This window comes from Cololabis saira, chromosome 3 (genome assembly GCF_033807715.1).
Source record: "Cololabis saira isolate AMF1-May2022 chromosome 3, fColSai1.1, whole genome shotgun sequence".
NCBI lineage: Eukaryota > Metazoa > Chordata > Actinopteri > Beloniformes > Belonidae > Cololabis > Cololabis saira.
This window is the reverse complement of record NC_084589.1, coordinates 40690200-40713530: the sequence shown is the minus strand read 5'-3', so window position 1 is coordinate 40713530 and position 23331 is coordinate 40690200. Positions and strand designations below refer to the sequence as shown.

At 40.6% G+C, this 23331-nt stretch overlaps 1 protein-coding gene across 3 annotated transcripts in view; it reads left to right on the top strand.

The window, feature by feature from the left end:
- etv1 (ETS variant transcription factor 1) overlaps positions 1 to 21045 on the top strand; it is a 28961-nt gene extending 7916 nt beyond the window's left edge. For 2 of the 3 annotated variants that reach the window (XM_061717508.1, XM_061717513.1), the window contains 8 exons: positions 5457 to 5586; positions 6739 to 6927; positions 8654 to 8901; positions 11520 to 11591; positions 11684 to 11752; positions 12682 to 12851; positions 17116 to 17217; positions 19322 to 21045. In XM_061717508.1, the coding sequence (XP_061573492.1) occupies positions 5457 to 5586; positions 6739 to 6927; positions 8654 to 8901; positions 11520 to 11591; positions 11684 to 11752; positions 12682 to 12851; positions 17116 to 17217; positions 19322 to 19543 (1202 nt within the window). In that variant the 3' untranslated portion in view covers positions 19544 to 21045. The remainder of the gene's footprint in view (positions 1 to 5456; positions 5587 to 6738; positions 6928 to 8653; positions 8902 to 11519; positions 11592 to 11683; positions 11753 to 12681; positions 12852 to 17115; positions 17218 to 19321) is intronic. The other variant, XM_061717510.1, reaches the window with a different exon arrangement.
- Positions 21046 to 23331: the final 2286 nt, after the last annotated feature.

Below are 23331 nucleotides of genomic sequence, written 5' to 3'. Positions count from 1 at the left end.
TAAAAAAAAAAAAAAGATATGCAAGCCGCAGATATTTATGTTGTTAGATTAGATATTTACTACATGTACAGAACCATTTTGAACTGTAAATGATGTACATGTTTGTACCTAAATAGATCCTTTTCTAACAGTGTCACGGCAGCAACTTTGCTGATTAAAACTGGACAGAACCAAGAGAAAATAACCGGTATTTATTCATCTATTTATCTGTTTTATCTGCTTCTACCTACTTCTATCTGCTAAAGAAGAAGTAGCGTATTCTTCTTTGCATTTATTTTGTCTTAGTTTTGATTCTAATTCCGGTTAGAGCAGCCCAAGCGGTGGAAGAAAAATGCACAGAATAGCTGCACCTTTGTATAAGCTGCATGGTTGAAAACCTATGAAAAAAGTAGCAGCTTATAGTCCAGAAAATACAGTAGTATTTTTGTTGAGAGTAGCAGAAGAATTGAACTGAAAGAGTTAAATTGCTTCTGAACGAAACCGATATGTTCCCAAAAAACTGTAGTTTTACATCTTCGTTAATGGTAAAGGTACAAAAAGCCTCGTTTGTTAATTTAACAAGGTTCAGTTTTCCTTTGAAAGCAGAAAGAAAAGTGGTGCAGAAGAAAAAGAAAGACACCCATCTTTGTCGAGGCGTAGCCGAGCTTCCAGAAACGGGTTTGAAATGTCGTCTTCGTGGCCTCGTCACCTTTCTTGAGGAGCCTCGACAGCCTCCCTCAATGTCAACTTCGCACTCTCTGGAGCAGTCGGGCTCAGAAGCAGCGTGTGAGCGGCCTCCGAGCAAACGTGTCCCGAGGCTGAAGGAGAAGAAGGAGAAATTTCTTTGTCTCAAACTCTGACACAGATGCTTACCATTAGCATAACTTAGCGGGGAATGGAGTAGAGGAGGTGCAAAATGAGGCCACGCTTTACCGGCAGCTCCAAGCCTCCATCATTTAACAGCGAGGGCGAGCACCTACAGTAGGTGAAAATGGAATGGGAAGGTTTTCGCCGGTGCCAAAAGACCTGTGTTTTTTTATGAATGGACCAGGGAAATATCTGCCAAACGTAGAGCTCCGGTCCTGCCAAAAGGCACAATTTGTACCTTGGAGGACACAACTGTTGTACGCAGCACTTCTTTGATAGTGTATCAAAAAGACGAGCAAACCAACTGCATGTAAAAGGAATTACGCTGCAAAAAAAGACCCTCTAAAAAATTTCTTTACCGATGGGGTTAAAATATTTCATGACAAGAATTCTTGAAACTAGTCCAAAATAGCCTTCTAATTTTCTTGAAACAAGACTTTTTAAACTTTCTGAGAAATTCATTTTTTGCAGTGTTGGAGTTAAGTTTTTCTAACAAAAACGAGTTTTGTTGTTGTTTCTTTTACCTGTCCAGCGTTTACAGCCAATATCTCAGTAGAACAGCTAAAAAAGAAAACAAAAGAAAAAAAAAAGACCCTCTAAAAAAATGAGCCTAATAATCTTAAATCTAGTCAAAATTGTCTTATTTTAAGCAAAAATGTCTTTTCCGATGGGGTTAAAATATTTCATGACAAGAACTCTTGAAACTAGTCCAAGAAAGCCTTCTAATTTTCTTGAAACAAGACCTTTTTTTTTGTTGAAGTTAAGTTTTTCTAACAAAAACGAGATTTGTTGTCGTTTCTTTTACCTGTCCAGCGTTTACAGCCAATATCTCAGTAGAACCGCTAAAGAAAAGGCCAAGAAAAAAATGATCAAATCAATGGCACAGACGAGAAAACACAAACATTTGCATTCAAAATAGTCTCAGTAATTGTTCTAACTGCTTCTTGGTCTTAACAGCATTCCATCTTGATTAATCAATATGTAGTTAATGAGGGTAATCAGGCGGTGATGGGCATGACATTCTGGACTAAAAAGGAAGTCTCTGTTTTAGTCAGAGGCAATGCCCTCGCTATTGATTTGTGTACCTTGGCACCCCACTGATAAAATCTATTGTGACATTTCCATTTCTAATTTAAGACCCTGTGCTGCCGCACACGTGAAGCTGTTGTGGAGAGCCGATGTGACACGTACAGTTAATCCAGAGATTTCGCAGTCTTTCATGTGAACCGAATGACCCAGAAACCCGACGTTCACCCGGGCATTGAATTGGAGAAACGAGAGAGAATAGTTTAGGCGTCGGGTTGATGTCCGAGCGAGAAGTCGGGGGTCTCCTCGCGTGTCTTACGCTCGCAATCAAAGTGGCAACCGATTGTAATCTTGACAGGCAAAGCTAAGATTATGTTTTGACCTGGTAAGCTGCGACACGGCTCTTTCCATGCCAGTGTTGTCAAAGGTCTCCCCTCAGGAAGCGTCTTTTTGACCTCCGATCGATGACCCGGAAAGGTCGGGCCCCCGGCAAAGGCTGCGAACAGCCCTGAGCTGTGTCTTGCCGGGTCCGTGTGGCCCGGCCCCCAGGGGGCTCGGCTCTGCGTCAGATGGGGCGTTGGCAGATCGACCCCTGCTCGTACAGCAGCTGTCAGTCAGTCGTGAGAAAACTCCCCGAAAGGTCCTCCCTCCCCGGCTCCTCGCAGCCTTAGAGACTCTCCCAACGCAGAGATCTGAGTGTCTGTAGTAGTGAAACTTCCTAAGAGGTAAACTTCACATGAACCAGGAGTGAATCTCCTCTCTTCATTCATAATTTCTGCGTCTTTGCTTTTTAAATGAGGGGAAAGCCATCACTCCGTCTGTGGGAAGGCTGCACTGCCAGGGGCGTCAATTGGGTATGGCAAGGTATGGCAGCCGCCACACCTATTATTCCATTACTTAATACACATAGAATAACTACAAATGCAAATCAGAACAACATGATCGATTTCACTAGTTATTATACACTGCAAAAACTCAAAATCTTAAGAATATTTTTCTTATTTCTAGTTAAAATGTCTAATTTTTAGTCAAAAAAAATGTCATTACATTTAAAACAAGAGTCATCACCAGAAAAATAACTTATTTGACCATTTTCACCTGTTTCAAGTAGATTTTCACTTAAAATAAGTGGAAAATAATAACTACAAATGCAAATCAGAACAACATGATCGATTTCACTAGTTATTATACACTGCAAAAAGTCAAAATCTTAAGAATATTTGTCTTATTTCTAGTTAAAATGTCTAATTTTTAGTAAAAAAAAATGTCATTACATTTAAAACAAGAGTCATCACCAGAAAAATAACTTATTTGACCATTTTCACCTGTTTCAAGTAGATTTTCACTTAAAATAAGTGGAAAATATTAACTACAAATGCAAATCAGAACAACATGATCGATTTCACTAGTTATTATACACTGCAAAAACTCAAAATCTTAAGAATATTTGTCTTATTTCTAGTTAAAATGTCTAATTTTTAGTAAAAAAAAATGTCATTACATTTAAAACAAGAGTCATCACCAGAAAAATTACTTATTTGACCATTTTCACCTGTTTCAAGTAGATTTTCACTTAAAATAAGTGGAAAAATCTGCCAGTGGAACAATATTTTTTTGCTTGTAATGAGAAGATAAATCTTGTCCCACTGGCAGATTTTTCTACTTATTTCAAGTGAAAATTTACTTGAAACATGTAAAAATTGTCAAATAAGTTATTTTTCTGGTGATGACTCTTGTTTTAAATGTAATGAGATTTTTTTTTACTAAAAATGAGACATTTTAACTAGAAATAAGACAAATATTCCTGGTAAGATTTTGAGTTTTTGCAGTGAGCGAGACTGCATTTGAAAAAGTTCCAATTTTCTTGACCTCACAGATTAGCTCCATATCAGACTTCTGTGATGATTATTTGCTGGACGTGTTGATTGATACTCTAGTTAAGTTCTGTGACTCGTAACCTTGCCATACCTTAGCTTGCACAGAATTGAAGCCACTGTGCACTGCCCCTCGGTCGCGGTGAGACGGCCATCGCCGGAGCAACCTGAGCCTGACTTCATTCTGAGCGACCGGGTCTCCGTGAGAGGCGCAGTCAATCGGATTAGCGTTGATCATGACTCCAGATGATGGGATGTTAATCAGGACTGATCAGGCACTTAACAGCTTCTCAGATGCACCGGACTCGGTGCAGGGGGGGGGGTAGGTAGAGAGGGCAGACCTCCCTCCCCAGTCCAACCCAACTCCTGTCAGATCAATGAGCCCCATTGTTGTCGTCTGGAGCGTATTGACAGCCAGCTGAAAGCAGATAAAGCATTTATAGGAGCTCGCCGCACAGCCGCTTTTATGATTGTCATATTTCACTAACAGCCCCCGCCAGGAAAAAAGGCCAACAAATGAGATTTGAAGTGAGTTGTCTGTGTAAGTGATGGCCTGAGATGTCACATCCATTGGCGGATGGATGCTTCAAAAAAAGCAATCTTTTTGTCCTTAATTTAGCCATCATCAGCTCACTTCATCAGCGGAGCGTGCCCATTCATGCATATCTGCTTTATGCACGTCCAGCCAACAAAAAAAAAATGTCTTCCTTGATTCATTTGATGCAATTTTTTTTTTTTTTCTATAAAATTATTTTTTAGGATGTGATGAAACTGAGGACAGATGTGGCAGCTTAACCTGAGTGAGTTAGGACAGTTTCTTTCACTAGAGATTTCACAAATGCTGTTATTGATTCTTTTTCTCTCAGCCATGACTGATATTTACGACGGAGTATTAGGGCCAAACTAAGACAAAACAAATATAGGAAATTACGAGAATAAAGTCATAATATAATGAGAATAAAGTCGTAAAATTACGAGAATAAAGTCGTAATGTTGTGAGAATAAAGTCGTAATAGAATAAAGTCGTAATATTATGAGAATAAAGTCGTAATATTACGAGAATAAAGTCGTAAAATTACGAGAATAAAGTCGTAACATTACGAGAATAAAGTCGTAATGTTGCGAGAATAAAGTCGTAATATTATGAGAATAAAGTCGTAATATTATGAGAATAAAGTCGTAATATTACGAGAATAAAGTCGTAAAATTCCGAGAATAAAGTTGTAATGAATAAAGTGGTAATTTATGAGAATAAAGTCATAATATTATGAAAATAAAGTGGTAATTAATGAGAACTCTAACAGGAAGAGCAGTCTTCTCCCTGTGTTAAAATGAAGAATATTGAGCATCTTGTGAAGTTATATTTATATATTTATAATATATTACAATTTTATTCTCGTAATATTACGACTTTATTCTCGTAATTTTACGACTTTATTCTCATAATTTTACGACTTTATTCTCATTACATTATGACTTTATTCTCGTAATTTCCTTTTTTGTTTTTTTGTTTGGCCCTAATACTCCGTCGTAGATATTCTCCTGTAAACATTTACAAAAAAAAAAAAAGAAAGATACAAAGGTTAAAAAAAAGGGAAAAAAAAGAACAATCCTGCAAAACATCCCCAAAAATGTAATTTGTGCCTGTTTTCAAAATGCTGTAAAGGAAGACCGGGTGTGATTGTCGGGTGATTTGTTCTATTTCTGCAGTGGCTTTCCACGGACTGCAGCTGAAGATCAAGAGGGAGCTGCACAGCCCGTGCTCCGAGCCCAGCTCCAGCTGCAGTCAGGAGCGGCCCTTCAAGCTCCAGTATGGAGAGAAGTGCTCGTACAGCATCAGGTGAGCGTCAGCCTCGGCCTTTCACTGGGAATTCAGCTTTCCCCCGACTGCTCCTCATTCACGGGTCGTTTATCTGAAGTCCTTTTTTCCATCGCTCAGATCTGAATGCTTGAAAATTTGCTTAACATTTCAGATTTGTTCAACCAGAAAGTCTTTTATTTCTATTTACGTCAATTTTAAATCTTTTAGGGTATTTATAGCATGCTACTGTTTTAATTCCTTCCAGTTTAAATGAAACACACGTGCAAATCCAACCTGCTTGCTGGGTGATGTACACACAGTCCTGGGGAGAAGTCTTAACACACCCACAGTTTTGCTGTTTTCTCAAAGATTTAATAACGTTCATATTCATTTTCCAGTCTCACAAACCAAAATAGAATGAAATTCTAATTAATATAATTGCAAACCTTCCTTTAAAAGTTAAATCTGTGCTTGGTGCTGTGGCAGGACCCATTAAACACCACCTTTTACTTTTTTCTTTTACTTTTTTCTGTAATTTGTGTGGTTGTATTTTGTGCACATACAGGTTCACCAATTAACTGGCCTACCTCCAACTCCGAAACAAGAGTCTACCTCTGACAACACGGCTCTGCATTTTCTGTTTGCATCTTAATAGACTGCAGAAAATATGGATGCTCATTAAAAATTGGATAAAAAAACAAGTCTACAGGTGTAAAATGTGCAAAAGCCAGGTTTTCTTACAGCAGTTTGAACATTATTTTCCCACTTGCCATCTGGTAGGGAACGGTAACATTAACTTTATCATTTTAGAAGGACTTACTTTACATCGAAATCTGGAATAATGGTCAAAAACAGAGACGATTTTCAGTTTCTAGCATTTTAAAAATCATTTTGAAAAATAAGTTTGTGGAGAAAGGTGAAGCAAACACAAGGTGGATAAAAGTTACAACTACAGGACAGTTTGTGAGTGTAAAAGCAGTCCATGAACTTCCATTTGGATGATTTCTCTGTTTACCATGGTGAGCATTAAGCAGACACGGGTTATTTAACTCTCTAAACATGTCGGTGGCAGCATCCATTGCAAATAGGCATGTAAATCTCTCTCCACAAATTGAAATGTAACACAAATCATATGGTTAATTGTGTAATTCAAACACTGGCAGCTGACTCCCGGCCGTGTTGTCCCCACAGTGCCTATGAGCAGAAGCAGCCCACAGGAATGAAGCCCTCCAGCCCCGTGACGCCCCCCTGCAGCACCCCCGTGTCCCCCCTGCACCATGGCTCGCCCACGGCCGCCCCCACGCCCAAACCAGACAGGACTTACGGACACATACCGCCCTCGCAGCCTCTCCCCGACAACGCCTACTCCATGGACCACAGGTCCGCCAGCCGCCAGCCTTTTGTTGCATTTGCATTTGCGTTTACATGTGGGAGCTCAGAGCAGACGATAATAAGGTCACAGCAGCAGACGCACATCGGGGTTTTACTTACAGGAGAATCACAGCAGGTTCAGTGAATCCTCAACAAGTGTGGCAAAAAAAAAACTGCCTAAACGCCAAACCTGTCTGACGACGAAGATGGCACTTAATGTCATCAAGAATATAAAAGAGTGTTTTCACAAAGAATGATTCATCTTAGAGCGGGGATTTTTGTCAATCTAGATGCAGGGTAGAAAATTCATGTGAATTCACACATTTTTGATCAATTTACTCTAAATGGCAACCACTTCTTTATTCTTATGTATTAACAGTTGATTAATGAATATCATGCCTGTATAATACAGACTGTTTTAGCATTTATTCTTCTGGTATTTTTTATATGTAGATATTAGGGATGGGCGATATTTTACCGTTCACGATAAACCGTCCAAAAAATTCCCCACGGTAAGAATCTGTCATCTCGTGGTAAAAATGATAAAAAGAAAGAAAGAAAGAAAGAAAGAAAGAAAGAAAGAAAGAAAGAAAGAAAGAAAGAAAGAAAGAAAGAAAGAAAGAAAGAAAGAAAGAAAGAAAGGAAGAAATAAAGAAAGAAAGAAAGGAAGAAATAAAGAAAGAAAGAAAGAAAGAAAGAAAAGAAAGAAAGATATGAGTCTGAAAGAAAGAAAGAAAGAAAGAAAGAAAGAAAGAAAGAAAGAAAGAAAGAAAGAAAGAAAGAAAGAAAGAAAGAAAGAAAGAAAGATATGAGCCTGAAAGAAAGAAAGAAAGAAAGAAAAGAAAGAAAGAAAGAAAGAAAGAAAGAAAGAAATAAAGAAAGAAAGAAAGAAAGATATGAGCCTGAAAGAAAGAAAGAAAGAAAGAAAGAAAGAAAGAAAGAAAGAAAGAAAGAAAGAAAGAAAGAAAGAAAGAAAGAAAGAAAGAAAGAAAGAAAGACAGACAGACAGACAGAAAGACAGACAGACAGACAGAAAGAAAGAAAGAAAGATATGAGCCTGAAAGAAAGAAAGAAAGAAAGAAAGAAAGATATGAGCCTGAAAGAAAGAAAGAAAGAAAGAAAGAAAGAAAGAAAGAAAGAAAGATATGAGCCTGAAAGAAAGAAAGAAAGAAAGAAAGAAAGAAAGAAAGAAAGAAAGAAAGAAAGAAAGAAAGATATGAGCCTGAAAGAAAGAAAGAAAGAAAAGAAAGAAAGAAAGAAAGAAAGAAAGAAAGAAAGAAAGAAAGAAAGAAAGAAAGAAAGAAAGAAAGAAGGACAAATTCCCGTTGATGACGTATTTTTTCTATCGTCATTTTTATCGTTATCGGGATAAATGATACATTTTTTAGTCCATACCGCCCATCCCTAGTAGATATTATGAATTGCATGTGATGCAGGCTGTTATTTTCATACATGTGTCAGATAATTATTAATTAAATGATTGTAAAAGTTGTAATTATCATTTAGTTACAACCTTTAGAGATCTGTAAGGAAACGCTTCCCCTTTTTTTTAACTTTGTATCATTTCTTAAATAATCAGATGCAAGTCAGCAAACTGAGATGTTGGCATGACCTGCTCTTCGCAGCGTTTCAGGGTTATTTCCTGGGTACTTTGCGTGCGTCTGTTGCCAGCAGCGACCAGCGAGGTCCTGGCCGTCTGCCGCCCTCTGATAATGAATCTTTGAATTTGCCTCAGATTTCGACGTCAGCTCTCCGAGCCGTGCCACTCGTTCCCCTCCCCGCCGGCCATGGCTCGGGACAGCCGGCCCATCTACCACAGGCAGATGTCGGAGCCCAGCATCCCCTTCCCTCCTCAGGGCTTCAAGCAGGAGTACCCGGACCCCCTGTTCGAGCACCCGGCCATGATGGGAGCGCCGCTGCCCCACGGCTACCCCGCCGGCATGATGATCAAGCAGGAGCCCAGGGACTTCACCTACGACTCAGGTGAGACCTCCGGAAAAAGTGAAAGAAAGCCCAGAAATAAAAAAAAAAGTGAAGGGATCCTATTCTTGTTTTAGCTTCCAGGGGCATTATCATTTCAGGAATGAGAAAAGTCATGAGAGGAGGGGGTGGCGCTTATTGAGTTTGCCCATTATTAAGGCAGGGGTTCTGGTTGGGCCGGGTGTCTGCACCGTTGACCATTTCCTGTGGCGCGCTAATAGAAAAGAGGGGGGGCCGACGGCTGGTCGCGGGCCAGAATCCGCCCTCCCACGCTTGTCCGCTTCCTTTCGGTTAGCAGAGTAAAGGAAACTAATCTCCAGGCTCTGCAGAGCCCGAGGCTGCATCAGGACATGAATGAACGTTGGCCGGACCGCTGGGTTCATTCACAAGGCGACAGAGAAATGACCCGGGAGAGGTGGAGTGGGAGGAGAGTGTGTGTGACAAGTCAGGGGGAAAAAGCAGCGCCACGGCGATGAGTTCAAGAAGACACGGTGGCCTCTTTCACATCTCTTTTACTGTATTTTACACTTGATCTGTTTGCCTAACAGCAGCTTGCCGTTTCCTTTTTTTCTGGTTGTTTTTATTCACTCTTCAGCGCCGCACGGCTTTACCGAATTTCACAACTGTGCAGCTTCTAAATGCCAATTAACACTGCTGGATCATTTTGGGAAAAAAACACACACAAAAAGGAAGTGCAAAGTTTTTGACAGAGTAGCTGTCGGGTTGCGTCTGGCCCGGTACCAACACGGTTATTTGCATCATCAGCAGGTGTATCGTTTTCTCTCTTTTTTTTGTTTTTTACTTATCATTAGGGGTAGGTATTGGGAAGGACCTCACGATACGATACGCATCACGATACTTGAGCCACGATACGATACACATTGCGATATCCCGATTATTATATTCTACATAGTTCACCGAAAAATTTAAAAATGCATTACACATCTTAAAATCCAAGTTATATGTACATCAGATGATAGTGATGGATCTTAAAATCCGAGTTGCACGTTCATCAGATTATAGTGACAATTCATGGGACAAACTGAGTCAAAACAATGTTTTATTATAACTATACAAGCTAAAGTTACAACTTATTTGTATATGTTTTTCATATTATTTACATCATATGAAATTAACATTAAATTTAGTATGAGGTTGCTTTAATTATGTGGCAAATGATAATAAACACAAGAAAGATGGGTACTAAAACCAAGGACAGGCACAGTGATCAGTCAGTATAGATATAAATCCATGAATAAATAAACCTCTGTCCATTATTTTTCATTTTTTAAGGACAGGCAATTGTGTTTTATAAAAAATAAATTATAAAATGAAATAAAACGTGAAATAAAACCTGAGCTCAGTGCAGGGCCCTCCCAAAAAAAAAAAAAAAAAATCGATATTCAACTTTTTAATATCGATATTGAATCGGCTGGAAAAGTAACGCGATATATTGCCATATCGATATTTTTGCCCACCCCTACTTATCATTAGTGATTTTGGTCCAAATATGAAAGAAAAAAACCACAACAAAAATCAGAAAAGCCTGGACGTCAGGACGCAGAAACGCGTGAACCGAGTGCAGTTTTAGCCCGAGAGTTAGATAAAAAGACGGTGAAGGTAGAAAAGGCCCTGACCGTTGACGTGTCGGGAGGTCTTTGCTCCGCGTCGTGTCCACTCCGTGCAAGATGGAGCACGGGAGTGAATTTATTAGCAGTCAGAGTGGAGCATGTTTGACTGGGGCAGGCCTGTCGGGGAGGATGGGAGGGGAGCTGTAATTTCATTAGCAGCAATTTCCTCTACAAGCCCATTACTTTGATGAAGCTCAGAGAAATGTTTATGGGCCTAAATGAAGGGCCTCGCTGTGTTTATTGAATATTCACTTTGTAACCTGTTTAGTTGTTTTTGATCCCAGCGTCTCACGTGTGCTGTGGAAGCTTTTCACATATTTTGAGTAAGTCTAAGGAAACTGATGAAAGAACCTTGATATTTTATTGAGCTTTTATTAAATCTGTGAGATTAATGACGAAATGTAAAAGTTTGAAGTTGATGAATCTTTAGCTCATTTGATGTGACGGTAAGCAAACTGCAGCAGAAGCAGCTCAACAATTATCTCTAACCTTCTTATAAAGTACTATGTGACATAATTTTCACAACATATCCCATTAAGGTGAGCTTAAATACGATAGAAATGACAAATATTGCTGCATTTCCAGCTAACTGAGATGAATTCTGAGGATTTTTAGATCCAGAATGACCGTTTTAGCGACCACGCTGCAGCAGTTTAAAAAGCAAAACAAACACCCCCCCAAAAAATGGTAACACGAGGATCATCTCACATCCTTGCATTATGAAAAACTTACATCATGTCAGCCAGTGTTTTTAACGCGGGATAGAAAAAGCTTCCCCCGCGCTCGGATGCTCGGGGCGTGCAGCGGCGCGGAGATACAGTGAGCTGGGAGCCATTGCAATGCCGACGCTGGAGGGCATTTTCTTTAATCAGAGTCACTGGTGCATCGAGTGAACAGGCTTTGACTGCTCTCAGATTACTGAGATAGTGCTCAAAATGCCGCCTCCGGGCCCTTTAACACCCACTCTCATTCTCTCATTCTGGGTTTCAGCAGAAGTGCCTAGCTGCCATTCTGTGTACCTACGGCAAGACGGCTATCTGGCCCACGCTAACAGGACTGAAGGTACCGACGACGACGCGTGGGGATGGGGGATTTGTCGGTTTTAGCTGAAAGGTTGTAACACATTCGCTTTTTTTTTTCATCTTGTTTTCCAGGTTGTATGTTTGAAAAAGTGGCGAGGCATTTCTACGACGACACCTGCGTGGTGCCGGAGAAGGTCGAAGGTGAGCCGTCACAAACGTAGGAGCTTTCTGTGCATCATTTCCAGCGATGACGCTGTAATTCCAAAAAATAAGAACGGAATTTGGGAAGAAAGCTTTTAGGTTTTCAGCACCAGATGCTTGGAATAAACTTCAATCCGAACTGCATTTACGAAAGCTCATACCTGTGACTGAATTTAAAACTCTGATGAAAACAGTGGAGTTCAGACTGTCGTCATGCAAGTGTTTTAATTAATTATGTCTTTATGTAATTAATGTACAGGACTGTCTCAGAAAATTTGAATATTGTGATAAAGTCCTTTATTTTCTGTGATGCAAAAATGTCATACATTCTGGATTCATTACAAATCAACTGAAATATTGCAAGCCTTTTATTATTTTAATATTGCTGATCATGGCTTACAACTTAAGAAAACTCACATATCCTACCTCAAAAAATTAGAATATTCTGGGAATCTTAATCTTAAACTGTAAACCATAAACAGCAATATTAAAATAATAAAAGGCTTGAAATATTTCAGTTGATTTGTAATAAATCCAGAATGTATGACATTTTTTGTTTTTTTTTAATTGCATTACAGAAAATAAAGAACTTTATCACAATATTCTAATTTTCTGAGACAGTCCTGTAGGTTTTCAGCACCAAATGCTCGGAATAAACTTCAATCCGAACTGCATTTACAAAACCTCATACCTGTGACTGAATTTAAAACTCTGATGAAAACAGTGGAGTTCAGACTCTCTGTATGCAAGTGTTTTAATTAATTATGTATTTATGTAATTAATGTATTTGTTTGTTTGATTTTTATCTTTTAATTCTGTAACGATGTTGCTGCTATCTTGGCCAGGTCTCCCTTGTAAAAGAGACCCCCGATCTCAATGGGACTAACCTAAAGGCTGAATAAAATAAAAATACATTGTTTGTGGTGCAGGGGACATCAAGCAGGAGTCGGGCCTGTACCGCGAGGGCCCGTCGTACCAGCGCCGCGGCTCCCTGCAGCTCTGGCAGTTCCTGGTGGCTCTGCTGGACGACCCGTCCAACTCCCACTTCATCGCCTGGACCGGCCGCGGCATGGAGTTCAAACTCATCGAGCCCGAAGAGGTGAGAGGCTGAGACGCTCTACATTTACCCACATACAGTTCTGCTTCTACGTACCAGCTATGAACATGAAATGTGTGCAGGGACTAAAAGCACAAGCTGCCAAAACGAGCTTACTGCACTTACTCCGGTTACTCTAAGCTCTTCCCAGCTGCAGGGCTTAGAGCAGAGTCAACGCTCCTCCACGCTGGAAGGAGCCGGTCGAGATGGTTTTGGCCTGTGGTCAGGACGGCTGGCTGATGCTTAACACGGGAGGTGTTTGTCCCGTTGGACGCACAGCCTTGGGGCCGACCCAGGAATCACCGGAGAGGTTGCATCTCATGTTTGGTTCCTTCATCGTCCCCCCGGTAGATCTGGAGGAGGTGACCGGGGAGAGGGAGATCTAGGGATGTAAGGATCTGTGACTATGTTTACATTCAGTCAAAATTCGGGTTATTGCTAATATTCCGGTTACTGAAACATTCGGAATATTCCGTTTACATGCGTGAGCAAACAGGGTTATCCCTGTTTACATGGTGATTAATCATTCGGGATATCCCGATCAAACCAGCGACGCACGGAGAACGTCATGACGCAATTCCCGTCATTTCCGCTTCTTCTTCCTGTATCCAAATTCAAAACAAATGCTGCTTCGCGCAACTTTTCACTCACCTTCTTTTAAATCTCGCTATCCCGGTACTTTCTACCGTCTACAAATGCAGAAATGTTCATATCCTTCATTACATTTATGAAGTGATTAGTCTCCTCCTCACTCCAAAAGTGTGGCGTGGTCTTGCGTTTCGCCGTGTTTAGAAGAACTTCCTGGACTCAAAAGACCAGGATTCCTTGTGAACAGAGCATGCGCAGAAAACAAATTCATGTTCCGTTTGATCAGGATATTCCGTTTGGCGTTTACATGACCGAATATTCGGGTTTTAAAAGGAGTAACCCAGGGGTCATATTCGGGTTTTTAAAAACCTGAATATGAGCAAATTCAGGTTATTCAAAGGGGTTATTGGTGTTTACATGGCCGTGCAAAACCGGGTTATTGCCAATATTCGGGTTTTAAAAGGGTTATTGATGCATGGAAACGCAGTCAGTGAGGCTGTTTGGATGGATGGATGGATGGATGGATGGATGGATGGATGGATGGATGGATGGATGGATGGATGGATGGATGGATGGATGGATGGATGGATGGATGGATGGATGGATGGATGGATGGATGGATGGATGGATGGATGGATATGAAGCTTTGAGGAGATCTCAGACCAGCTCAAGTGAACCCCAGTAATGATAGATTAAAGTTAGTTTTCCTTGGTTTTGCAACAGAAGCTTAGACTGCAGGGATTGGATAGTCTGATCACTTTTCAACATACAGCTGAGGTCGTTGTATCGATAAACCGTGATAAATGTATTAATTTCAGCTGCTTCCAGAGAAGGTTTGTAAAATTAGCAGGGGGGGGGGGGGGGGAGACGGTTCCCTGAGCCGGTGTGTAGCCCCTTAAACATCTGGAGCTGTGTTCAACGGTTTTCATCTCAACATTAATCCATATCTTCTTCGTCTCAGTCCAATTTACCTGGACAGATGAAGTTTACAAACTATGACATCCAGGTTAAGAGTCATTTCCGTGGTAACGGCGGGTCAGTTGGCTAGCTTGTTATCAGATACGCGGCGAGATGCCGTGGTTAACTCGTCCAAGGCAAAATGCACCATAGCAAATCTTCTTATAACGCAGCAGCGTTGGAGGAACCTTTGGCTTTCTGTCGGATTTTAAACCCGCCGTATAGAATCCTGAACAGAAAGAATGATAATGATGTTCTTAAAATAGTTGAAATTATTGTTAACATAACTGGATTTGCTTTACGTGTACATGCAGAACTTAACCAGGTTACACTTGTAGACTTGACAAGTGCATAGAATCCTTGCATCCTTCCATGTGTTTCTGAGCCACGTTTACACATAGCCGGGTATTTACAAAAACTGATATTTCCCCCTCTACGTTTTGAAAAATATCCTCGTTTACACGAACCCGCATAAATACGCTGTTAAGGTGCTATGAGCAGCCACACCTACAGGGGGCAGTGTAACGAGAAGCGTAAAGTCATGCTAGCCAATCAGAATCCTGGAAAAAAACGTCAACAAATGACACGTGTGAAGCCTGAATAATATGGTTCCGCGTTAAATCGACGGCGTAGCTACGTACGGTGTGCGTCGCCGCGTACCCTACGCCGTAGGCTCTGTGTTGGTGTAACGCGGAACCATAAATCAGCCTGGACTGCCAGTTACTTCGAAGACGGAACAAGAGTCTTTCGTTTGGAGTGACAGAGAAGTGGAGTTACTTTTAAGTGTGACTTTAGAATGTCTTTAGAAAGATAAAATACAAGAAAATATTGACGGTGGTCAAACAAATTGTAAACACAGCTCGTACTCATGACACTGGTGACGCTTCAGTTTCATAATGTGACGTTCTGAAGCCTAAATCTCCGTTTCCCTCCGTTTACAAGCAAACGTGAAAACAGTTTTTTAAAATCTCCACTTTGGCCGGAGTTTTCAGAAATTATCGTTTTTGGAGACTTTGAGCTTCGTTGTTGTGTAAAAGAACGGCCAAAACGCATGATAACGCCACCGTACTACTACTTTAAAAGTAAATGGGCTGGTTTTTAAATTTGTCTTTGGGTTCAAGACTGTTATTCTGGCATTTAACAACAAGTTAAACCGTTGATTCAGAACTTTAAACATTTTCTCACTACTTATAAGAGCTATTGATTTCCAGGTCAGGCAATGTTTCAAATCAGACTTATGGATCAAACTAACTTCCTCTTAAAGTCCATCTAGGGATGGGCGGTATGGACTAAAAAATGTATCACGATAATTTCCGGCATTTATCCTGATAACGATAAAAATTACGATAAAAAAAATACCAATTCAACTCCACCTTTTCAACTATAAATCTATCTCGCTCTCAGATCCGCCATGTTTGTTACACAAAAACGTCATCAAGGGGAATTTATCCTTCTTTCTTTCTTTCTTTCTTTCTTTCTTTCTTTCTTTCTTTCTTTCTTTCTTTCTTTCTTTCTTTCTTTCTTTCTTTCTTTCTTTCTTTCAGGCTAATTTCCTTCCTTTCTTCCCTTCCTTCCTTCTTTCCTCCTGCTCTCTCCTTCCTTCTTCCCTTCCTCTTTTCCCCCTTCCTTCCTCCTTTCCTTGTTTTCTCCCTTCCTTCTCCCCTTTCCTTCCTTCCTTCCTTCTTTTTTCCCTTCCTTCCTTCTTTCCTCCTGCTCTCCTTCCTTCCTTCCTTCCTTCCTTCCTTCCTTCCTTCCTTCCTTCCTTCCTTCCTTCCTTCCTTCCTTCCTTCCTTCCTTCACGTACGTTGTGCGTGGATTTAACGCAGAACCATAAATCAGTTTTACACAAAAACTTCATCAAGGGGAATTTATCATTTTTACCGCGAGATGACAAATTCTTATCGTGAGGAATTTTTTTGACGGTTTATCGTGAACGGTAAAATATCGCCCATTCCTAAGTCCATCCCTGCCAAACATCTCACAGGACATGTCCCCTAAAAATATAAGCCATGTTGGCGGTTGGGCCTTTTGAGACGGAAACAGAGGCTGCGTCTGTGTGCGCCGCATCACACACACATCACACACAGTGATCCTCAGTCACATCCAGGGGGATTCACCGCGGGTGATTCTGCTGAAAGGAGGAGAGAGACGGGCGCATGGCAGCGGTCCACCCGGCCCGGTGGCGTGTGGAGGTGCAGGCAGCTGCAGCCAACAAGGGGGGGCATTCACGCGTCAGGTGACCCAGAACGTTCTGGGACGCTCCACATCAACGGTAGCTAACGGCCTCCGCTCCTGCGTCGGAGAGGTGCACCATGTCGGCGCACACGTACACGAGGGAGACAGCAGTTTCACTGTTCAGAGAACGTGTCGTGAGTGAGAGATGGGAAGAAAACTAGAGCAGGGATAAGAGAGGAAGAGCTGAGGAGAGCGCTGCGGGTTTGGAGCGCGAGGACGGATGGTGGGTGGTCTGGTAGACAGGTGCTGTAACATCTGCTGCCTTCTCCGCTGGGCGTCTGACAAGCTCCTAATGAACACATTCCTGCTCAGGCTGGACGCAGTCTAATTACTGTTATTAGGAAAATATGGATTAATAAGTTTGGTTAACATTTCAGCTGCTGCAACATTCTGGAAATCAGGTCGAGTGTGTCTTTGTTTTGGCTCTGCTCCGGTTTGCTGAATGTTTTTGTGAATCTTTCTTTATTCCTGTCTGTTTTTGCTAAAGGTGGCACGTCGGTGGGGGATACAGAAGAACCGGCCAGCCATGAATTACGACAAACTCAGCAGATCACTGCGTTACTACTATGAGAAGGGAATCATGCAAAAGGTAAATAAATGAAATTTGAAAAAAAAAAAAAAAAAGAATTGAAAAGTAAAAGATCACCTATTACTAAAATGAAATACCGTATTTTCTGGACTATAAGCCGCTACTTTTTTCATAGGTTTTGAACCATGCGGCTTATACAAAGGTGCGGCTATTCTGTGGATTTTTCTTCCACCGCTCGGGGCGCTCTAACCAGAATTAGAATCAAAACTAAGACAAAATAAATGCAAAGAAGGGATGCAGGTGCGGCTTGTATATCTTTCTTTTATTATTTTCTTAAAAATAGAGCGGATGCAGCTTATATGCAGGTGCGGCTTATAGTCCAGAAAATATGGTTATTTAAATTTGTGGGTGTTTTTTATTTGACTAGTTCAAAATATCAATTTGTCTGTGGTCATCAAAGTCTAAAAATATTCAGATTTGCAAAGTACTGTGACATCATAGACCGGGATCAGAGTAAAATTATCTATTTCTCCACCCACCTTTACATCAGGCTGCAAAGTTTTCACGGTAAAACCCTGCAGAAAGACAATGGAGCGGTGTGATGTTGAGTGACTGGCTCCACCCTCTAAAACTGGCCATTGTGTGTGCACCACATTTTTTATAAGAGGGTCAGGATGTGTTAGGATTAGGGTTGACACTTCTTTGCCCTTTCGTGCCCAAAAGTATCTCTCAATACAGCCCAAATACAAAATACTGAGTAAAAGGAGACAAACTTCTCTTTTAAAAAAAAATCAAAAAAATCCTATGGTCCAAATGAAATGTCCACGTCATGTTTTGGCCAAAATATCACAGAAATGCACCACACAGATGAAAATAAACAATCATTTATTTATATCGTTTATTCACTGCTGCCAAAAGCTGGTTTTAGGGGGTGGAGTTAAGATGGTTACTCTGAGTTTCTTTTGAAATCAATCAGTCCTTCAAGGTTCAGCAAATGGAGAAAAATGTGCACTTAAGTGGAGCTAAAGCAGAATGACTCTACTCTGAGCTGTGTCTGTGATGTCACAGGACCCGGCAAATCTGAACGGCTCACTGAGGGACTTGTTCAGATTCAGGCGGGGCCAAACGTTTCAGTTGGAAGTCATTTCAGACTTCCTCATATTTACACAACCAAAAATGTAGTTTTCTTGTCCCCTTTAACCCTCCGTGGGTGGAGGTGGGGAAGTGCAGGATTTATTCTTATTTATTTATTAAGAAATAATAAGCTACCCAAGTTAGTCCTCATCTTTTGTCATTTTTATAACTAGAATTCTGAGGTGAAGTTAAAAAAAAATTCAACCTTTTAACCCTTGTGCTGTCTTTGGGTCAAGGAAGGAGGAAGAGAAGAGGGGAGGAAAGAAGGAAGGAAGGAAGGAAGGAAGGAAGGAAGGAAGGAAGGAAGGAAGGAAGGAAGGAAGGAAGGAAGGAAGGAAGGAAGGAAGGGAGAAAAGAAGGAAGGGAGGAAGGAAGGGAGAAAAGAAGGAAGGAAGGAAGCAAGGAAGGAAGGAGGGAAGGAGGGGAGAAAAGAAGGAAGGAAGGAAGGAAGGAAGGAAGGAAGGAAGGAAGGGAGAAAAAAAGGAAGAAAGAAAAGAAGGAAGGAAGGGAGAAAAGAAGGAAGGAAGGAAGGAAGGAAGGAAGGAAGGAAGGAAGGAAGGAAGGAAGGAAGGGAGAAAAGAAGGAAGGAAGGGAGGAAGGAAGGGAGAAAAGAAGGAAGGAAGAAAGAAAAGAAGGAAGGAAGGAAGGAAGGAAGGAAGGAAGGAAGGAAGGAAGAAAAGAAGGAAGGAAGAAAGAAAAGAAGGAAGGAAGGAAGGAAGGAAGGAAGGAAGGAAGGAAGGAAGGAAGGAAGGAAGGAAGGAAGGAAGGAAGGAAGGAAGGAAGGAAGGAAGGAAGGAAGGAAGGAAGGAAGGAAGGAAGGAAGGAAGGAAGGAAGGAAGGGAAAAAAGAAGGAAGGAAGGGAGAAGGAAGGAAGGGAGAAGGAAGGAGAGAGCAGGATGAAAGGAGGAGAGGAGAATTAGGTGATTTTGACCCAAAGACAGCACAAGGTTAATCTTTTAGTGGGCTAGATGAATAGACATTAGCGTGTAAGCGGCCTATAAAATATAAAACCATGTCCGTCCTCCTCCAGGTGGCCGGCGAGAGATACGTCTACAAGTTCGTGTGCGACCCCGAGGCCTTGTTCTCCATGGCCTTCCCCGACAATCAGCGGCCCGTGCTGAAGACGGACATGGAGCGGCAGATCAACGAGGAGGACACGGTCCCGCTGTCCCACTTTGATGAAAACATGGCCTACATGCAGGAGGGGCCGTACTGCCAGCCGCACCCCTACAGCGAGGGCTACGTTTATTAACGTCAGGCCCAGAAAACACGCACTCGAACCCCCACCCACCCCCAGCTTTTACCCCGCATCACCCCTACCTGCTCCGTAAACCAGAGACAGTCGTGTCTTTCAATCGGGAAAAAGATCGAACACAATCTCTCCTTCCTAACATGTCTCACATAAACACTTGCATCCTCTTTTTTTCCCCTTTTTGCTTTTTCTGACGTCCGAGCTGCACAGCAGGATGGAGCGTGCACTTTACGGACAGGGACGGCCTGGTGGTGACGTGACAGGGGCTAGCGATGCGGTTAGCTTTTTTACTATTGTCAATGTTTGTACATTAATGTGGAAACTATTCTGTTTTTCTTTCATTTCTCCTCATTCATTTTGAGCATGTGCTGCCCCGGCGATAGTGATGTCGACCGCTCGTTCACGAGGCCAAATTCCCCTCAGACTTTGAACGCTCTCCTAAAGAAACGGCCTCGTCTGCTCGACCGAAGCGAATCAAAGGACGGAGCGTTTTGTTCGGCCGTCCTCACACGAACTTTTATGATGAAGAGACGTCGTCGCAGACTTGAAAAAGCAGTGTGATTACAGAGAAACTGAACTCAGCACATCGGCCCCTCATCCAATCAAATTGTAGATCTCTCTCTTTTTTTTTTTCTTTTGCTGTTACCTCCTGGATTGTTCTCTCATAAGCTAAAAAAAATAAAAGGAAAAAAAACTCGGTGAATTTGGTGAAGATGAAACTTTGTCTCCCGAGGACGCGCTGGAGCTGTACAGAGGACTTTTTCTCCGCATCACCTGTGTTTCAGATAAACAGCGAAGCCGCAGGCTGCTGTAAAAATAACTCGGTCACTGTAAACAGCAGTTTGATTCTTTTCTGATTTGCATCTGAGCGGCAGTCATTCATTTGTCCGGTGATCGGTTTGTTGATGGATAACAGGTGAAGTACATGTACAGTTGAAGTGAATACGGAAATCAGTCAACACACATTCAGGATAACATTTGCATCCCTAGTGATAATGATGATTAAAAAAAATGATTGATTTTATCAGCATAAATAAAAGAAAAAATGAAAAACCTTAAAAAATATATACTAAAGTCTAATTTTTCTTTAAATATTTTTTTCATTTTTGTTCCAGGAGAACATGAGGTGTATATTTTGCTTAAAAACCTTTTTTTTTTGCCATCAATAGGCAGATTTTTGGTGAAACTGGAAAAAAAAAAAAAGATAATAACAACTATTTAGAGTTTTATAATGTGGTGAATTGAAAAAAAAATCATGTTAAAATGTTCCATTGTATAATCAGGTAAATCAACATTTTGTTGCTGCTTCAAATTGTAAGTGTTTTTTTGTTTTTTTAAGTCTCAAGGGGAAAAAAAATCCAAAAAAATGAGTGTGAGGCAGCTTTGGCCTGCTATTATGTTTTCTTTTCTTTTTTTGTCATTTTTGTTAAATTCGAGCGTTAAAGAGTCTGGTCTGTCTGAGTTTTGTTCTCCAGGTTCACATATATGGGATGGGATTGGCAATAGGAAAAAAAAAATCTGTAATAAAAAAATAGTTCTAAAAAATGAACTTGAGGTCACTTATCCAATATTTTACATAATTAACAAACCCTGAAAATGGTTGTCAAGAGTTGTTCCCTTTTTGTTTGGCATTGTATTGCTTACATAAGACCCATAATTCATTTTTTGTGCTGATTTCAACACTTTAATTCATACTTACTATTGAATATACAGTATGTCGACAGAAAAGCATTTCAGATGCTGAATTTGCATAGCAGATAAAACTCCATCGTGTGTGTGTGTATGTGTGTGTGTATGCGTGTTTGGATGTGTGCCTAATAGATTATAGACTCTTGTCAATTTCCAAGTTGGAGAGAAAACTCCCAACCACCAGGCATTTAACCAAAGTGACACCTGAGGAAAAATCAATGACTAATTTAAGACAGCACTTTTTCATGTAGGTGAGTAGTTTCTGTCTTTGTGTGTCTGCGAGGGGAGAGGGGGGGGCAGCAACACTCCCTTAAAGTTATTATTTCCTTCTTTAAAGTGTCACTATTGCTAAAAATCAATGACTAATTTAAGGAGGCATTGTTTAATTGCTTCCACTGATGGAAAAAATGAAAACGGATGTGTAAGTAATGAAAAAACACTACTTGCCTTAATTTGTCAAAGCAGGTTACAATCCAACCCTATTACAGTCCCTTCTCTTGGAGTTATTTATTGATTGTCTGTAGTGTGGTGAATTGACCTCAACTTTAAACACCTGATTACTTCCCTGAGGATATTCAACATCTAATCCGACATATACAAAGCTAAAAAGACTAGTGCACCGTTTTAACGTGATGAATGACACCGCTAATGTGAGTTTCTTTTTTAAAATGGGATTCGTGTGAATGAAAATCATCTGTTCATGAGTGGAAGAATACAGAATGTAACAAATACGCACAAGTATCTTGTATTATAACTCATCTGAAGGCGTGAATTTAAAATATCACTTCTCAATGAAACACTGCAGTGTTCTGTAGATGCAAAGTCCAAGACTGAAAAGGCAAATTTATTCAGTCTCCATGAACTTTTATAGGTGGATGAGATACTTTTGTTGACGTTACCTTATTATTATTATGAAAAAAAAATACATTTTCTGAGCTTAGGAGCATCTTTTTGGGTGTCTAAAGTGACTACCAAATCAAACACTGGCATAATACAATCCCTTCACTGTGTTTAAGGCCACCTGAGTTTGAAAATACGCCGTACGATCAAATCTGTAGAGTTTTGTGACATCACAAACCCAGATCAGAGTAAACTTTCAGGTTTGCCGTCTTTATCTCCTCCCGAATTCCCATCATCCTCCATACCTTGAATAGATGTACATCATTTTCAAAAGACGCACACCTCACAGGAGACGGGGTGGAGTCATGTGGAGTGTCTGACTCCGTCTCCCTAAAGTGTCATCACAAACAGATCTGTAAATACACGGTTCAAAATGGCATTTTGGTATTCCAGTTGCATTTTGACCAAAACACTTCACAAACCATTAATTAATACATCAGGACGTTGGGTCAGTTTGTGACCACAGCTTGAATATTGTGTTTCCTTTAAATACTGCTTATATTTTAAACTGGGGTGTTAGGATTAATAGGGTAAACAGGGTGTTCTGCGGTAGCAAAACAATCCTTTTACAACCACTTTATAATTTAATAATTAAGTCAGTACAATACAAATTATTGTAGTTTAAGAAGTTTCTCACTTTTATAGTGGTGCTGAAAGTAGCTGAGAATATTTACTTCAGTACTGTATGTTTTTTCTACTGTATATGTACATACTATACATACAGCACGATAAGACATCAAAATCCATCAACCTAGTTGACAGACTACAGCAGATGTGATGGCAGTGGCGAATAAGGGACACAATAAAGTAATGATGGGAGAGAAAAGCAACAGAGTTACCGAATAAGAGCAAACAAGAGTAAGCCTTGGACAGTATCATAACAGCAACTAAATAAAAGCTAGAAATATTAAAAGTTATTTTTTGTCACTTTGAATCACATCAATTGCCTTGCAAATTAAAATAAAACAATTTAAATTGAATTAAAACAAGGATATCAACCTCAAGAGGCTTAATTCAAAGGCAAATTGATGTATTTCTCTTGATTCTTGAAGATATTGCACCTTCCATCTATCTCTCTGAAGGCCTTCTGGATGGAAGATGAAACAAGATCTATGAAAATCGCCTTTGATTCAAATCTTTAAGGATGACCATGCTGTGATTGCGAAAGTTTCCAGTTTACTTAAGATATCACGTAGCCT